This window comes from Rhinatrema bivittatum, chromosome 2 (assembly GCF_901001135.1).
Source record: "Rhinatrema bivittatum chromosome 2, aRhiBiv1.1, whole genome shotgun sequence".
Lineage (NCBI taxonomy): Eukaryota > Metazoa > Chordata > Amphibia > Gymnophiona > Rhinatrematidae > Rhinatrema > Rhinatrema bivittatum.
Genome location: NC_042616.1, coordinates 181,004,428 through 181,023,172, shown reverse-complemented (window position 1 = coordinate 181,023,172; position 18,745 = coordinate 181,004,428). Strand labels below are relative to the sequence as shown.

At 42.7% G+C, this 18,745-nt stretch overlaps 1 protein-coding gene across 3 annotated transcripts in view; it reads left to right on the top strand.

Moving 5' to 3' along the window:
- Positions 1-1,280: 1,280 nt before the first annotated feature.
- The window catches only part of ASNS (asparagine synthetase (glutamine-hydrolyzing)), a 112,171-nt gene continuing 94,706 nt past the window's right edge, over positions 1,281-18,745 (top strand). The window contains exons 1-4 of one of the 3 annotated variants that reach the window (XM_029588939.1): positions 13,021-13,198; positions 13,920-13,942; positions 15,149-15,411; positions 18,439-18,676. In XM_029588939.1, coding sequence (XP_029444799.1) covers positions 15,163-15,411; positions 18,439-18,676 — 487 coding nt within the window. In that variant the 5' untranslated portion in view covers positions 13,021-13,198; positions 13,920-13,942; positions 15,149-15,162. Of the gene's footprint in view, positions 1,397-13,020; positions 13,199-13,919; positions 13,943-15,148; positions 15,412-18,438; positions 18,677-18,745 lie in introns of those variants that run through there. The other 2 variants (XM_029588938.1, XM_029588937.1) reach the window with 2 other exon arrangements.

Genomic DNA, 18,745 nt, shown 5'->3' with positions numbered 1-18,745 from the left:
TGCAGCAGAAGTTTGTGTAATTAGCTGAATAATGGAAAGGGGTAGAGGATGGGTAGGATTATAACAGGCATGCAAGTGAGAGAGCCTGGAGCAGTGAGTAAGTGATAGAGGCCTGAGTGTGTCAGGAGAGGGAGCAGAGAGCATTTGATGGTGTTGTGAGAGTGTGGGGAAAAAGGAGCAGTGAATAGTGGATGGGGCATGAGTGTGCAGGGAAAAGAGGCAGTAAGTATTTGTTGGGATTGTGAGTGTGTGGGAAAAGAGGACAGTGAGTATTGGATGAGGCATGAGCTTGTGAAGAGTAAGCATACCTGGGAACTCTCCGGATACGGCCTGGAGGCTCCGGAATTACTGGGTCTCTGAGCCAACATTGGAAAACTCCTTGTCCTGCTGCAGAAACTAGAAGAATGACCCAGAAGAAAAAGTTGCCAGGGCACACAGCCAGGAAGCGATCCTTCAGGCCTGTGTGGCCAGAAGATAGAGTGTGGTCCAGAAGGAAAAGATCCATCAGACTGCATGCAAGGAAGAAGAGTGTGGGTCTTGTGCCAGAAGGCAGAGATAGTTGGGCTGCATGTGTGCATGTACGAGGTGGAGCCAAAGCCCCACACACTTAAAGGAGCGCACAGCCGCAAGAGGGAACATGGGCCTCCATGACAGAGGAAAGAGGAGGAAATCGATAGGGCCCACACAGGGGAAGAAGTTGAAGGATATCTGTCCACCTTGAAAGAGGAGGCATTAATTGTTAGTGAGTTCCAGGTGAGGAGAGAAAATGAGGGAGAGGTAGTGGGGATGTGGGAGAGAAATGAGAGCATGAGTGAGCATGGGTATGGGTGTCAGAGGGAGAGGAGTGAGTGAGTGTGTGTGTGTATATATATAAAATTAGTGTGTAAATAAAAGGAATGTGTGTGAAAGAGTAGGAGTGATCATGCAAGTGTGTTAATGTATGTGCATATATGAGAGTTTGTGTGCATGCTGCTGCAGCCCCCCTTCCCCCAACTAAGTCACACCAGTCTCAGGCTGACAGGAAATCAAAAGATCCCAGGTCTGACAGTGAGTATCTGATAGGGAGGGCTGCACAATTTAATTTGGCAAGCGCTACTAAAGGGTCTTGAAGCCAGCTGGCAAACTTATTTGAAAGTGCACATGGCCTGGTGCTGCTGGCAGAGTGTGTGAGGAGTCGTCTTTGGCTTGTAGACAGATTCTCTGCTGTAGAATGATGAAACATCACAGTGCTGTTACACCAGGCAACATACTTCCTAGTTATGATTCAGCGCACTGTAGCAGATGAGTCAGAAGTAAGTGCATTGTTGATTGGTTAGTCAGTTACTGCCAGCCCTTGAAGACTTCCTGCCACGAGGCTTTTTCTTCCAGCCAGTTATTATAATTTCTTTTCCGAAAGGTGAGTTTGATTTTCCTTCTAAGTTTTCTTTCTGCTTTTACTAACAATACTGTCAATTACTGCTGAGAGTAGTCTTTAAAAGATATTTAGTCTTCTGGTCTCAATGCTGTAGGTATTTCTAAAATGCATCTGATAATAAAGACAAATTCGTGTGTGTGTATGTGTGTGTGTGTACAGTCTAGACAGTACACATTTTTACTGTAGAATATCCACTGCATTTTAAGTAATCTTTAACTTCATTATAAAATTACTCAAGTACTGTTTACTAGAGTAAATTCACTGTAGTAACTGCATTATGGCTACATTCACTAAACTTTTTTCCCATACATGCAGATTGGGAGAAAAACCCTAGTGAATCAGACCCTTAATTTGGAAACTTTATTGTAATACATACTTGAAACATTAATTTGTGATACAAGTGGAAAACTGAAAAATTGTGGACATTATGTTTAGCTTGGCTTTCTACTGGGAATTTAGCCTTATAAAATCATCATGGCTGTTTGTCTGCATTGTAAGAGTATCCTCCCCACTCACCCCCACAACTTTTGAATTATTCATCCAATTTTATTTAGATTTATTTGACACACAATAGAGCACTTGGCGTTCCCTGCTTAACACTTTTCATGTGTCCCCAATACTCCCTACACTTAGAAGTGCTGTTTATTTTTTACTTTAGTTTCCTATAGGACAATTGTCCTGTTTGGTTGTAATCTCAGGGAGGTCAAATAGGGTGGTGAAGTGTCCTGCTTTATACAGGATGGACTCATTTTTTCCTATGTCCTGCTTAAAGAACAGGATGCACAGTTGTCCGGTTTTTCAATAAGGCCATGCATGAAAAAACCCCAACATTTCAACAGAATTTCATACATGACATGCATAGATAGATCCAGAATTTTAAAAAGACTGCAGAAGGTATGGTACATCATTAAACCCCAGGTACTGAATCACAATAATGTGAAATGCACTCATGCTGTTTTGGTGTCATTAAACCTCCCACTCTTTTCCTCTCCTTCTTTATGCTCCTTCCAGGTTCCTCTCCATCTATCTCCTTCTCATTTGTTTCTATCTTCAGACCTCCAAGTTCGTCCCTGTCATCTTTCCTCTCCCTCAGGAACCCTTTCTTTTTATTTCCTCTTCATCCCCGATCCTCCCCTTCATCTCTTCCTCATACACCCATAGATTCTTCTCCATCTTCCCCTCCCTTAACTTCTTCTCCATCTTTCCCACCTCCTCGGTTTCTTCTCCACTTCCTCCTTAGATTCCCCCACTCCCAGTACCATTGTCATCTCTCCTTCAGGTTCCTCTTATTTCCTTGTAGACAAGAAGAAACCCAAAAAGAGAATTCACTCAAACTCTCTAAAACAGGTTGTGGACTATTTATTTACTTCTTTTTACTATACCAACGTTCAGGACAAATAGTCATATCACACCGGTTTACATCGAACACGGGGTAAAGTGAGACATAAGAAAGTTACATAAAACAGGGAGATGAAAACAGGATAACTTAGTAAAAGTGATTTCCGCCCACTACGCAGACTCAACCCGCGTATCAATCAAGTGAGGGGACATCACTGCATTGGTCACCTTAGGGTAAAGAGTCTGTAGACACTTGTAACACCGTACTCCCCTCAAAAAACAAAAACCCACCCTGAATTGAAAGTGTCCCTCTTACAGTGGGAGATATAGAGTATCACATTGTCTCTCTAACAGAGGCTCTCTCTCCCCCCCACCCCCATGGTCACTTCTGTGAGTATGAATGTAAAGGCTCCACACATACGTGCAGTAGGGATATTTTAAATGATACACGTGTACTTGCACGCACAATATAAAATTAAGTGTATTTTTGCTTGTGTGTCAAATACGCGCATTTATGGGCGCGTGCAAACTCCTTTTAAAATTTACCTGAGACCAAGGAGATGGGCCATCATCGGCAAAATCGAAAGAGCAACTCTCCCCAAGCATCCAGGAAGTGCTACGACAGGCTTAAAGAATGCTCCAGCTGAATGGCTCTGATGCCTCTTTCAACCCCAAATTCAGATCTAAGTTCTTGGAATGTTTTAAAATTGGTACTGTTATCTATTTACAATTGTCCCACAAATTTTAGTCCCAACTCCCATCAGTCATCAGCTTACTTACAACAGGTATGCGTAGAAATGTATGGGTTTCTCTAAATCAAACACTCCAGTTAAAGCCTTCTTTTCCCCTCTCACCTATCTACTAGCTTTCCATCTCCCAACCCCTCTCTAGTCCACCCATTCCCTAGTCCCCCATTTCCATCAACCTCTGTACTCATCCTATCCTCAACTACCTTCCTGTGCTCTCATCTCCTCACCAGCCCTTGCTCCATCCCTGGCCTTTAGCTCATTCTTGTTTCTTACTCTCTTCTGGCATCCTCTTTCATCACCTACCCAGCCCCATTCCTGCCATCTATTATCCCCTTTTACTGACCCATCTCTTTCCACACACCCCTTCATAGCCCCCCAAACTTTTTTCAATTGTAAATAGATAACATTTAAGACTAATCAGAGAAAATTCTTTCACACTCAACGCACAGTAAAGCTCTGGAATTTGTTGCCAGAGGATGTGGTTAGTGGTTAGTGTAGCTGGGTTCAAAAAAGGTTTGGATAAGTTCTTGGAGGAGAAGTCCATTAATGGCTATTAATCAATTTTACTTAGGGAATAGCCACTGCTATTAATTGCATCAGTAACATGGGATCTTCTAAGTGTTTGGGTAATTGCCAGGTTCTTGTGGCCTGGTTTTCGCCTCTGTTGGAAACAGGATGCTGGGCTTGATGGACCCTTGATCTGACCCAGCATGGCAATTTCTTATGTTCACTGCCTTTCACCAGTTTTACAGTCCTCCAGGCCATTCACACTACCTCTCAATTCTTCCACACCCTTCAGTCCTTTTCTCTTGGCCCCATCTCACATGCTCACTCATACTCTCCCCAGCCAATCTAACACCCCTACTATCAACCACCCAACTGCCAAGTCCCCACTGCCTCATGAAATCCCAGCTCTCCACCATTCACAAGTCACTGCTCTGCCCCCCAACTCTGAGTTCCAGATCTTAATGCTGCCCCAGTACACAAGTCCATGCTCTACCCTTGTCCATGTTCTTCTCCTGCTCTTCACCCCAGTACCTGCTCTCCTGAATCCCCAAATCCCATTCTTCCCATGCTCTCACCCATCCTCTCAGTCCCTGCCTCCCATTCTTCTTCCTACACTACCTAGACCCCTCTCATTCTTCCGTTGCCTTTCCCCTACACTGCCCCTTCTCTCCCTCCAACCAGTACCTCTAAGCTGCTCGGGCTGCTTTTAAATACGGGTGTCTCCTCCTTCCTGTAGTCCCGCAGTAAAACATTTCCTGTTTGAACTGCAAAGTTCTGTAATTACAGAGCCTTGCATAGTTCAATCACCCACTGTTAGAAATGAACAGGGCCACACAGTTCTAACAGCAGATGTTTGAACCATGTGGGCCTCTGTAGATACAGAGCTTCACAGTTCAAGCAGGAGATTTTTCACTGCAAGGCTGCAGGAGGGAGGAGGCATCTGTATTTGAGCTGAAGGGCAACAACATTGAGGTGCTTTTTGAGGAAAGGGAACAATGGATTTGGGGGAGCAGAGAGGAAACCAGGAGGCAGAGTGTGTGTGTGTGTGACAGCCTGTAAAGTTGGAGGTGCTTGTGCCACTGTGCACTATGGACACTATGGCCCTGCCCTCCATGCAGGAGCACCACATCTCAAAGGAGCTCCGGAGACCTATGTCTGGAAGCTCCCATTCCGTGTCACTTACCTATATAATAGCAAGTTGCGGTTCTTTGCATCGTGTTTGCTTCTTCCAGGCAGATATCACACAGTGCACAGTGTTATATTCTGTCTTCTCCTGCACCATTTAGCTGCCCAGAAGAAGCAGAGATGTGGTCCTCCAGAAAAGGGATGGTACCAGTGAGCAGTGTGACTGGTGGATAGCACAGGTTTCACTGGTTGAAGCATGAGTTGCACCTGCAACAGCATGGCGGGATCGGACAGATGATTCTGCTATGGGGCCAAGCAGTCCATTAGGGCTGGCAGCCCGAAGCTTCAACAGCAGGGGGGGGGGGGGGGGAAGGTGCAAGCCTGGAGGCCATCTCAACCCATCAATTTTGATGATCCTTTTCAGCATGTTTAATCTAGAATATGTAGATCAAAGGCATAACCAGAAACTCTACAACTGCATTCTGGTCGGTTCACTGTTTCTCATTAAAAGCTCATGATTTCTTTCTTTCTGTTTCTCTGCCCCTCACTCAGATTTAATAGACAGAACAATATTCCTATTAGCTGCTGGACCTCTGCCCAGCCGTATGCATAACCCCCGTATTTTACGCACGCGGGTAATTTAAAATTCGCCTGACAGCGTCTATCTCGAGTGGGATGATGCCTCTAGAACCTATCAAAGGCTGAGGCCACCCTTGCCTGCATGTCTATTTTATAATGCTTCATGAATGCATCTAAAGAGGACCATGTAGCTGCAACAAGGCCTGGGCTTTTGTCGAATGGACTTTCACTATGGGCAGCACCTGCTTGCCTATCTATCTATCTATCTATCTATCTATTTATTTATTTATTTATTTAAAAGCCTTTATATTCTGCATATTCCATAGCTCATTGCGGAGTACAAATTGACATACAAAATAAATCAGAAGATGTATATAAAACATTTAAATCACTTAGACAAAGGAAATAAAAACAATAAAACAAAATTAAATAAGATGTTAAAAGTTAAAGAGATATAAAAATATAAGAAAAAAAGATGCAGAAGTAAGATCATTACATATTTTTACCTATCTTTAAATGTAGTTTTAAATAGGTAATTTTTAAGTGCCTTTTTGAACGTCTTGCTGCATTGTATTAAAACGTAATTTTTTGTGGAATCGCATTCTAAATAATGGGTATTGCAACTGAGAAAGTCCTTTCACGGGTAATGCCAAGCCTGGATACTTTAATAGAGGGAATTTCTAATAGATTTTGCCTTCAGATCTAAGAACACGAGTTGGTTTGTAAATGCGAAGGATGGCGTCAGCCCATGGTGAAGAAGCGTTCTGCAGAGTTTTATGTATTGTGGATATTATTTTGTAATAAATTCTTTGTTGTACTGGAAACCAATGCAAGGCTTCTAAAATTGATGAAATATGTTCACATATCTTGGTTCTTGTAAGTAAGTATGCTGCCATGTTCTGTACTATTTGTAAGGGTCTGAGAGTAGTATTTGGTAAACCAATCAAAACAGCATTACAGTAGTCCAATCCAGTTAACACCAAAGCCTAGAGGACTGTTCTGAAATCTTGTGGGTCTAGTAGCGGTTTTAGGTTTTTTTAACATACGTAATTTGAAGAATGAATTTTTGACTAAATTACTAATATGGTGTTTCATTGTTAATGAGCTATCAACTGTAACACTCAAGTAACGAGCTTGCTGTTTAATAGTTATCTCATGTCCTTTAAAATAAAGTTTTGGGGAAAGCTGAGTTATTTTTCGGAGCAGAGAAAATTAATATTTCAGTTTTATTCAATTTAGTTGCGGTTTATGAGAAAGCCAAATGTGAAATGCGTTTAAGTAGATTTCTGGTAATATCAGAGTAAATGATCATGATGCTTGATACGCAAAGAAAAACTGTAGGCTGCATGATCACTTCTTTAATCCACCTTGCAATGGATGTTTTGGACACCGCTTTGACATTTCTTCAGCCTCTGAAAAGGACAAACAGCTTGTCTGATTTCCAGAAATTGTTTGTAACCTTCATGTACTGTAGCAAAGCCCTCCTGACATCTAACAGATGCAGACCCTTCTCGACCTGACGCATTCCGTCCTATTAAATGCTGGAAGAGATATCTCCTGGTTCATGTGGAACTCTGACACTACCTTAGGTAAAAAGGACAGGACTGGCCAAATTGTGTCCTTGTAGAAGGTCAAGTAGGTGTCCCTGCACAACAGTGCCTGGAGTTCTGAGACCCTTCTGGCTGAGCAGATTGCCACTAAGAATACTGTCTTCAATGTCAGATCTTTGACTGATGCTCCTCTTAGGAGTTCAAAGAGTGCTTTTATCAGGGCCCTCAACACTAGGTTTAGATCCCATGCTGGCAATATCTGCTGGACCAGAGGGCATACATGCTTTATTGCCACATCTAGATGGGCCCCTGCTGACAATCCTTGCACTTAGCCAATGAAGTATGCTAATGATTCTACCTGCACCTTTAGCGAGTTTAATGCCAAACCTTTGTCCAAGCCTTTCTGCAAGAAATCTAGTATTGACCGTACCTGTGCCTTGAACGGGGAAATACCCCTCCTTCTGCACCAGGCCTCAAAAAGTTTTCATATCCTGCCAGGGGCATGGATCGCTCCCTTGCTTTCAAAAAGGGTTGAGAACACTGCATCAGAATATCCTCTGCTTTTCAGCTTCCTCCTAAGAACCAAGCCAAAAGACAGAAGTCCCTCAATCTTCCTTCACCATAGGCCCCTAGCGAAGAAGAACCCTGGGCAGCCTTAACAGGTCTGTGTATCATAGGTATCTGGGCCCATCCAGTGCTATCACAACGACCCAACCATCGTGTGCCACTTTAAGTGCACCTGTACAGTGAGCAGGTAATTGAACAGTTGGTTTCTTCCTTGTTTGTTATTTATTCATGTCTTTTTGAACTGTGCTTCTTTTAACTTTTAGTAGCATGTTTGTTTTTATTTTTATTTAAATTTTATTCTAATTTTAAACAGCTTTTAGTTTTTTACCTTTGTGAAGGTTTTTACTGATGTGACTGTCAAAAAACCCAAATAAACCATAAACCACTACTCTGTAGATCCTTGTGATCATGAGCCATGGCAGGAACATATACAGTGGTTTTACCCACTGCCCATGGCTGGATCAGCGCATCTATCCCTGCAGAACCTTTTTCCTGAGCTTGGCTGAAACATTTCCTGGCTTTGGTATTTAAATGGTTCACCATCAGGTCAAAGAGGGTCCCAGGACTGTTATGCCTGCAAATGCTCCGACAGCTCACATTCTCCTGATTCCAGCATGTGTCGGCTGAGATAGTCCACCTGCCTGTTCTCTGTTCCTCCTATATGTCTTGCCACCAATCTATTTAGGTGCACCTCCACCCAACCCATCAAGCTTCTCGACTCGTTCTCTAGGTGTGGGCTCCATGTGTCCCCTTGTCTATTGACATATGCTACCGCTGTAGCACTGTCTGTTAGCACCCTTAATGCTCTTCCCCTCAGCTTGGGGAGGAGGCTGACCAGAGCCCATCTGATTGCTCTTATTTCCAGATGGTTTATTGATCAAGAAGTTTCCATTAACAATCACTTGCCCTGCACTATCTGTCCTTTGCAATAGGCTCCCCAGCCACTCTGGCTTGTGTCAGTCGTTACTATTATCCACTTTGGTGGCCCCAGATATATCCCTTCGAACAAGTTGATGTCTTTCAACCACCACCAGAGACTGCTGCAGTGACCATTGTGCAAATAGTGCATATTTATATATTTATTTATTTTACAGTTTTTTTATACCGACCTTCATAGTAAATAACCATATCGGATCGGTTTACATTTAACAAGGGTATAACTGGAGTAACAATTCAAGTAAACGAAAGATAACAATAGGTAGGAATAAGTCAAAGTTACAATCAACAGGGAAAGAGAACTTGGAAGCTTGCAACAAGCTGGAAAGAAGATAAGGCAGGAAATAAATATAAAGAGTTACCATAGAGCGTACGGGTTAAAAGCTTAAAAGGTGCTTTAACCTGGAAGTGTCAGAGTCCATTGTTCGTGAGTATAAATGCATATGTGAGCATATGTATTTTCACTGAAGGAACCAGTTCTATGGAAGGGGCCATTGACCCCAGGACCTGCAAGTAGGCTATTGCTTTGGGCTTCCTGCCTGCTAACAATTTCCTTACTTGCTCTTGCAGCTTTGTGACCCGCTGGGGTCATGGAGATCTTGCCTGTCTCTGTATTGAATCTTGCCCCCAGATACACTAGGGATTGGGAAGGCTGTAAATGACTTTTGGCTATGTTTATAACCCATCCCAATATCTCCAACAGCTGCTTTACTCTTAGGATTTATTGTTCACTTTCCAATCTCGACGTGGCCCTTACTAGCCATTCGTCCATATAAGGATGGACTAGGATCCTTTCTTTCCTCAGTGTCGCTGCCACCACTATCATTGGTTAACGGTGTATGGCACTATAGTCAGACTAAGGGGCATAGCCTTTAACTGATAATGGTTCCCCATAACTGCAGACTTCAGGAATCCTTGGTGCATTTCCCTGGTGGAAATATCTAGTTATGTCTGTACTTGGTCCAGGAAAGTAAAAAAAAACTCTTTCCATACAATTTCCATAACTGATCTTAGGGTCTCCATCTTGAAATGGGGGATTCTTAGGTGTTTGTTTATCTCTTTCAGGACTAACTCTGGGCAGAACTATCCCTTTTTCTTCGGCACTACAAAATAAAGTCTCTCGGACTTGGGGACTGGTACTATATATCTCTTTCAGAAAAAGCTTTTCTACTGTTGATTGGACAGCTTTTTTCTTTCCTTGAGACATACAGGGGAAAACCATATACCGTTCTTTTCAGGAATAGGGGCAGCTAGTTTGAGGACATAGCTCTGCTGACAAACTCTAGGGCCCATTTGTCCTTCATCACGTGGGTCCTCTCCTCATAAAAGCTCCTCAGATGGCCGCCTACTGGGGATACTGAGGTGTGGACCCCCAAAACTTCATTTGGTCCCCCTGAGAACTCCTGGACTTCAGGAAGTTTGCTCATGGACTCTTTGCTTCCCCTGAAAATTTTCCTGAATTGTTTCCCCTCCTTGCGGGCATGACTCTTTTTTGCTGGTCTGTATTTTCTGGGGTGTCTCTTAAGGGTCCTTGTTGACACTCAGCCTCTTTTCTCTGGGAATTTGAATCCCCTGCATGTAAACTTGAAGTCTGCTGAAGGATCTTAGGGGCCGATGCAATACAGTGCGCTCAGCCGAGTGCACTGTTTAACCCGCTGTTGGACGCAGGATATTGCATCGGCCCCTTAATTTACATGCTGGTGTTTTCCAATTCATGTTTTATCCATTTTACTCTGCTCATTGCTTTCAAATTCTGTCTCTTAATTGTTTTCTCTGACACATTTAGCTCTAGCTCTTTCTTCTTTACATTTTGCCATACTCCCCTGTAGATGCAAAGCTTATGTTTAAGGCTTCCCCCCCCCCACCTCCATTCTGGGGCCGATGCAATAAGATGCACGTTGAAAATGTTACCGTCAGAAAATAGGCCCCAGAAACTGTTCCGAAAAGAAAGACTTTTATTGCATATGCAAGACACAGCTGAGAACAATGGCTCAGAAACTGCGTGCCCCTCCCCTTCAGGAGCTGGCTTTTATACATTCTACATTTCTTATCTTTTACACATGCGTTCTACGCCTTGCTGAGCAAGCATATCTCAGCTGAGGGGCTACTGACCCCCTCCTTAGACAACCTGGAACCTTCGTGAAGCTTCTGCAGGAGAGGCTGTCGGGACTTGCAGTTCTGGAAAGGAATTTGCGAGTCTGCAGCAATACAGCCCTTCACATAATACATCCATTGTTCTAATCTAGGTTACAGCAGTGAAAGCTTATCAGAGAATAAGAACAGCGAAGCCAAAAATGAAAATGTGCAATGTGCTGACAGAGAGTTTCTCAATGTCCTAACTACAGCTGTATTGCAGACTGTAAGTAAACCCGTCATGAAGCAGGGAATTCTGGTACATGTTTGGCAGGAGTTTCAGGTTGTCCTCTGTCAGGTTGAAGCCTTCAGCCCCCTTGAAAAATAGGCACTCATACTGAGCGCCTGTTTTCCTAACGTGCAGGCAGCCACATCCCTTGGGCGCCCGATGTAGTATTTAAACGAGGGACTGCATAAAAAAGAAAATGCTAGAAGAAAATTGTGCATTCCTAGCACTTAAATGGATCAGGTGTCCACAATTGCAACAGGCGCTCAATACGAGCATCCATTTTTATCCTGCTTCTTCTGGCATATTTTGCTGAGGTTGCTGAAGATGCCCTTATCTAAGTGCCCCTTGCTAGTGGGTGTCTAAATTGTGTCTCCAGAATATTTCTTTTTTTAAATCAAGCCAATCTACATTTATTTTTCAACAAGGTAAGCAGTACATTTAAGTGTCACAATGATACTAAGGAAGAAACATAGAGCACCGTATTTTTAAATTTCTCATGAGCCCTTTACTCATGGATTGACTTTACACCACCTCCAAGGCCGGAGTTAAATTTGCCAGGTTAAAAAGTGTGCTTTGGGCTCCTTGTGATTTTCTGATTCAGGGGATAATAGCTAATAGCCTCATCTACATAGAATTTAGGTATGATGGGCGCTATCGGCTATGCGTTTGGGCACATGTTTTGGAAATGCTAATCTCCTTATTGAATCAGATGCTAGTCTAGTGTGTCCCACCACGAGTAAACCTGTGCGCTAGGTTGGGCAAACTTTATTGCTGCATCGGCCCCACTGTGTTTAAGAGAACATAGTAAATCAGGGCCTAAAGTGCTCTGAAAGTTGACAAACATTTAATAATATTTTCTTACCTCCTAGCCTGTTGATTAAAATCTAAGTGCAGAGTCCACTATGAGCAGAGAATGGTCCCTTCTTGGTCTTTTGGCTGATATTTTGAATCTGTACCGTTCGAGGGAGAAGGGTCCAGCAGTGAGATTAATACCCTGCCCCTCTTTTGGTTTGTGATGATGTTGCAGTTATTGCCACAGGATTATACTTCCTTCCAGAATTTAAAAAAGGCCTTAAAGTGCGATTCACTGGAACAAGCTGCCTGCGGCCCAAACAAATAAAAAAATCAAAGAAGGACTACAGACTAGAAATAGTAAGATACAGACAAAACTAAACTGGAAACCCCATGAACAGACCCTCTATGCAATGCAACACAGGAGAAATAGAAACAAATGCATTTCCTCTTGCGTTGTGGAAAATACAGATATCAGAGATGCACGTTTCACAAAGCTGGTCATGAAAATACAAGACTTTCCCCAAAAGAATATGCAAAAATATTCTCTATAATCCTAGGGGAAAGGGAAACAGCAGATATAACAACAAACGTAGTATCCCGTTACCCGACCGGAAATGAAACCTTACCAGGGCCAACACGAACCATTACCCAAACCTGAGACATGATCTCATGCTGTATTTTCTGTAACCTTTACTTAATACCATTTTGAAATTGTTCTGGTCTTTTCCTAGCATTTTATTTTAATCATTCTCGCTATTACTTTGGAAACACCTGTAAAACTGTCATGCTAATAGCTGAATCTGCGTAATACAAAACCGCAGCGGTGCACCTACAAACTAAGTAAAATCTAGTGCAGCAACATTAGGGCACATGTCTTTGCAATTCAACTGTAATTAGACACTGTTTAGAAGTCAACCAGTTAATCCGACAATTTACAACCAGCCGATCTGCACAGAAGCCTCCACCGAGCCTGACGGCAGACCACGAAACAGAAGGAGCCGGAAGCGGCTGCCAGGGAAAGACAATGGCGCTGGCCATTCACGAAGGGGCTCTCAGTGATCGCCCAGGCAGCCGCTTAAAGCAACCAATCCGAAACCGTCTTACATCTGCGACTGCAAGGCGCCAGCCTGGGCCGTGCCTTATGCTGCTGCTTCATTCGCTGGCACAGCCCGAGTGGTAGCAATAAGCCCCTCAGTGCCACCTTCCCCTCCAGGTTCTGTCACTTTCTAATTAACATTTAGGTGGTGGGATTGACACCAGGCGCACTTTTGTTTTGGTAAGGACTATAGCCTACGAGTGAAACGATGCTGTAGGGTTGTTTTGTTTTGCAAGTAGTGGGGGGAAGGGTTAGATCCACGGGAGGGATAGCGAGCAAGGGAAACTTGCCTTAAATCCCCATGGTAAAGTGCTGGCTGAGCTCCTTAGTGGAAGACGGAACAGGGAATCGTTTTATTCCCTCCCCCCCCTAAGGGATTGCGTCTTCCTGCTAAGTTCTTTTAGGGACATGGCACTTCGATGCACGCAGGGCTAGGGTTATCAGCTCTGACAGCCTGTTCCGGGAAGTTTTATTTTATGATCTAATGGCTTTAAATACAGGGATTACCTTTTTGAAACTTGTATACATCTGACGGACATGTACAAGTGTCAGATTTTTCATGTGCATGCAAAGTTCAGATATGTTGCTTGTGATTTTTCAATAGTTTATGTAATTCAGTTAATCTGATTTAAAAAAAAAAAAAAAAAAAAAAAAGGTTTTGGGATCTCCTTTACTGCTTTGTGCATGTTAATATGTGTGTGTATTACTTCCATCCAGTTACTTAAAACAAGGCAAAATAGTATCTTTTCCATGACTGATCCATTAGATTAAAAGATTGTTGTTGTATATATGTTACATTTATAGCAAAAAAGTTGGATCTCCTGGAAATTGTTGTGGTTTTTTTTTGTGGTTTTTTTTTTACCAATATTATCTGTCTTTGTGATAAATCTGGACATTGCAGTTATATTCTCCAGGAATATACAGGTGAGAAATTGATTACAAGAGAAACCTGATTCATCATTCAGTATTCTTTTTCTGAGAGATCCCTAGGAAATGGACAGAAAAAATGTTATAAAATGTTGCCTGTTGTTACGGGCTTAACTTCTAGTATATATATTTATGGACTTTGACAGAAATCTTGCATACACTTCTTTATCAGTGACAAGAAAACAAACAAAAAGCAGTTCTGCTATACTTCACAGTTCAATAACACAAATGTGGTATTACAACTTACAGTTTTGTGGTATTCCCTTTTTTTTTTCCCCTGGACCTCCAGTTCCATCCTGAGCCTGGCTAGCTATACGCCTTCCCACGAACCACCACCCAGAGCAGGATTCCCTGCTTTCTTAGGCTTAAGGTGGGCCGGGCTGGGCCATGCCACATCTCTGAATCTGGTCCTTTAAGGTGTTTTGGGTTTTTTCCTGTATACTCCTTCACATGGGGTTAGAGAAGAATAAATGAAGTTGATTTAGAGCAGGGCTTCCAAAACCAGACCTGGGGGGCCTCACAGCCAGTTGGGGTTTCAGGATATCCACAATGAATATGCATGAGATAAATCTGCAGATTCAGTATATGCAAATTTATCTCATGCATATTCATTGTAGATATCCTGAAAAACCTGACTGGCTGTGGGATCCCCAAGACAGATTTGAGAAGTCCTGATTTGGAGAGAGAAGAACATGGAAATAGTTGAAAAAAACTTAACACGCATACCTGGCCAAGGGCCTGTTTATTCTGATGGAACAAACACGAAAATATATTACATACAAGTATTTCTTCATTCACTAGTATAAGCTGGTTGTCTGCTCCCTTTCCCCCTCTCCTTATTCTTTTTGTCTGGATCTCTTTAGAAAGCCATTGTGAGTGGTCACATTTTTCTCTCACATATGAGTAACATGATTCCTTTTCTTCTGAGGAACTTCTAAAAGGCTTTGTGTAGTAGCTGGCAGAAAAAGATTAGTCTCATTACCTCCCACTCCCTCACATGGACCATGTGTAATTCAGCAGCACTTCCAAACCTGACTAACACGAAGCCCAAACGCCTGAGCCAGGAATGATATTTAGGTTTTTCTCTTGGTAGTGCCGAATACTAACAAGAATTGTAATTCAGGTTATTAACAGAATGAAAAGGTGTGTTGTGGCATGTGAGAGAGTCTGCAGTGTGTAATGAGAGTTTCTTTCTTTGTGCAGGTGGAACACTGAAGATGTGTGGCATTTGGGCTCTCTTTGGCAGTGATGAATGCCTTTCTGTTCAGTGTCTTAGTGCTATGAAAATAGCACACCGAGGTCCTGATGCTTTTCGCTTTGAAAACGTTAATGGCTTCACCAACTGTTGTTTTGGGTTCCATCGCCTTGCAATTGTCGACCACTTGTATGGCATGCAGCCCATCCGTGTGAAGAAGTTTCCATATCTATGGCTTTGCTACAATGGAGAGATCTACAACTACAAACAGGTAACATTTTTGTGCGAGCTGTATAGCAGTGCTTCACTGCTGGAGAAATTAGTGAGCCACTGAGGTGGCACACTCGGGATTGGAGAGGGAAGATGGCTGTGAATATATAATGATGGCCTTTACTGGCCCAGGTGTGGAGACTGCACCTTGGAGGAAGCAGCTCTCCAACCCATCAAGGGATTCCTGACTGCCTGGTAGGGATATGCCAGCCAAAATTAATTTGTTTCGCTTCATTTTTTCATTTCAGAGTTGGGGTTTTTTTTTCCATTTTTCGTTCTGTTAAATGTTTGTTTGCTGAACTGAAATGACATAAACCCTCTCCTCCAAAATGACCTCTATCTATTTAAACAAATGGCACATCTCTTCTGTCTGGGGAAGGGGCATCAGGGACCGCTGAGCGTATTTGAGGCAAACATTTTAAAAGCATTTGTGATATGAAATTTTAGGAGCTGACATTTGCTAACTCTGGCCCAAAGTCACAGTACAGAAGACATTGAACACAACAGTACTATACTTGGAGTTAAAGGTATCATAGACTATTTTAAGATGCTTTCTCTTTCATGATGTGTTTACATGGTTAAAGATCTCTTTTTAAAACATTTTTTGGTCTGGCAATTTTCTGCTATTTCTTTTGCATTTTCAGCTCAACCAGAACCAGCCCCTGTTGGGATTTTGGTTTCATGAACTTTCATTGGAAACTATCCAAAGGTTTTCCCTAATTTGTAAAACTCCCCACATTTCTGTTTAGCTACAGTGATATTCCTTAGCCAGGGGTCACAGATCACATTTCTCTGTGGAACCCGATACATGTATTCCCCAAGTCTGACCATTGGTGTCATCTTGGTGCAATGGCTGGGTCTTGCCCTCCTTTTTTTTTTTTTTTCCCTACCTACCTTCTGGGGATGTAAATATTACCTTCACAGCATCCTCAGTCCCAGCCAGCCTGCGGAGCAGAACCTGGGCTAGGGAATCTAACCCAAATCTACTGCATGAAGTGCTGAGCCTACAGGCAGCGCGCACTTATTTTATGTATTCTGTATTCATATTTAATCAGTTGTACAGTGCAAAAAAGAAGCAAAAATAACTACACTATATCATTAGATAAGGAACACTGACATTATATAACTGTGCTTCGAATTACGGCATTAATGTTGACTTTTAGGGCCTCTCCTATAGAAACACAAAAACCTGACAGCAGAAAAAGACTATTCCTAGACTATTCCTCCTTATTTTTTCCACATCTTCCTCTTGCAGATTTTGGTGCCAATGCAAAAAGACAAACCTTTCCCGATAGACTTTCTGCAATATTTCTTACGAAAAAGTTGAAAAGAACCTATTCAAGGATTGATCCCTGTGGCACACAACTGGCAGCCCCCTTTTTTTGGAGTGAGCTCCTGCTATTCTTTTCACAAGGCAAATTTATTTCCAAACAATAAGTTCTCAGAGAATAAAGGTCTTTGCTGTCATTGATGTTTTTGTAGCCAGAGACTGCTGTAGGTATTCAGTGGCTTGATGTTGAAGAGCAGTCTTGCCTCAAAAGCTTTTCTAAAAGACTAATTGTTTTGGTTTCTGTTCAAAGCTGATGCTTGTGAGCTTTATGGCAGTAGCAGACTGTGGTGCAGCCATCATGGGTGCTTACACTACAAGGTGGTGGTAGAGAGGGAAACGGTCAGATGTCTGAGTCCTGAGTCAGGGTGGCAAGATGTCTTATTGAGTCTCCCCCTTGCATGTTCTCTTCTGCCTCCAGCCTCTACATCTAGCCACATCCTCTGACACCTCTCTTTAAAGATCCTTATTGGCACAGAAGACAGATTGTTCTAAGTTTTCTGCTGCCTTGGAACTCTCCACTCTTCTTTGACCCTCTCACATGGAGTGGAGTAGCTCTCCCACTTCTTCCCTCTGTACTGAAAAGCCCCATGTACTAGGCTTAGTTGTATACCCCTTGGAAGCTAGCAAGAGGAATTGAGCGGAAAGGAGAACTGAGCATGCTCAGTTTAGCATAATCCTGCTATTTAGCTTGCCCTCAATAAGTAGCATGCTCGCGTTTACTTTGGCAATGGCAGAAACGTCCCCAGAAGTGCCAGGCCTGGATCGCAGTAGCAGGCTACCGCAGTCTTGGCCATCAACTTTAAAAAAAAAGGTGATGGGAGAAGGGAAAAAGTTGGGGTGGGCGTTGGGGGAGGGGTGATTTCAAAGGGCCACTAAATTTAAAATTTGCACATTTAAGGGCAAGTTGGAGCAGTGAGTGGGGGAGGGAGATGGGTTTGTCTCGGCGCTATTACATTTTTTAATTAAATGGGCCATTTTTTGGGGGCTGGAAAGGTCAGCTCCAGAGAGTCTTCGCAACTTGGGTAGCAGGGAGGTGGGGGTACAGGCTGCATTGGGATTTTTTTTCTTCAGCGTAATTTAATCAGATATATTCTTTTTTGAATATATCCGGTTAAGTCTCAAGTTTTAAGTCTCAAGTTATACGACCCCCATGAGGCTGGATAACTTTAGATCTACTTCCAGCAGGTCTAAAGTTTTATGTGGATAACTTAGCTGGATATACCTGATATTCAGCTAAGTTAGCCAGCTAATGGAACCCCTCCATGGAACCACCCCCCCAAAAAAAACACCCCTTTTATATCCGGCTAAGTTATAGCCAGATAACAAATCCGGCTATGATTTAGCAGGATAAGAGGCTCAATATACTGTTTAAGCCTTCTTGATAATTCAGACAATGCTGCTTTGCTTTTGGACTTGGCCATAGAAGCAGTTTTGCGTTTTTTCCTTAATGTCTGTGTATCAGTACCCTGGACCGTAAAAGAAGGGGCCCAGCGTTGTCTGTCATCTGAATCCACAAGATTAGGGAACCCTTAGATTCCGCAGAGTCCACATTGAAAATCACTGATCTAGCCCCTATTTTATCTCATAACATTGTTCTCCTTTTTTTTTTTTTATTACATGCTGTAAGATTTTGAAAGTGAAAATAAGCCAATATTGTTTGCAGCTTGTGCATTTTAACATGATTTTTTTCCCCCTTAGTTGCAGAAGCATTTTGGATTTGAGTACCAGACTTTGGTAGATGGTGAAGTAATCCTTCATCTTTACAGTAAAGGAGGAATAGAGCAAACGGCCTCTATGTTGGATGGTGTTTTTGCATTCATCTTGTTAGACACATCAAATAGGAAGGTGTTTCTGGGAAGAGATATGTACGGTGTCCGACCCATGTTTAAAGTTCTCACAGATGATGGATTCTTGGGAGTATGTTCTGAAGCAAAAGGTAACATTTTGTTAGCACAATTTGGTCCTTGATGAATGATGTCCCCTGTGTTGAGGGCAATCTCACTCT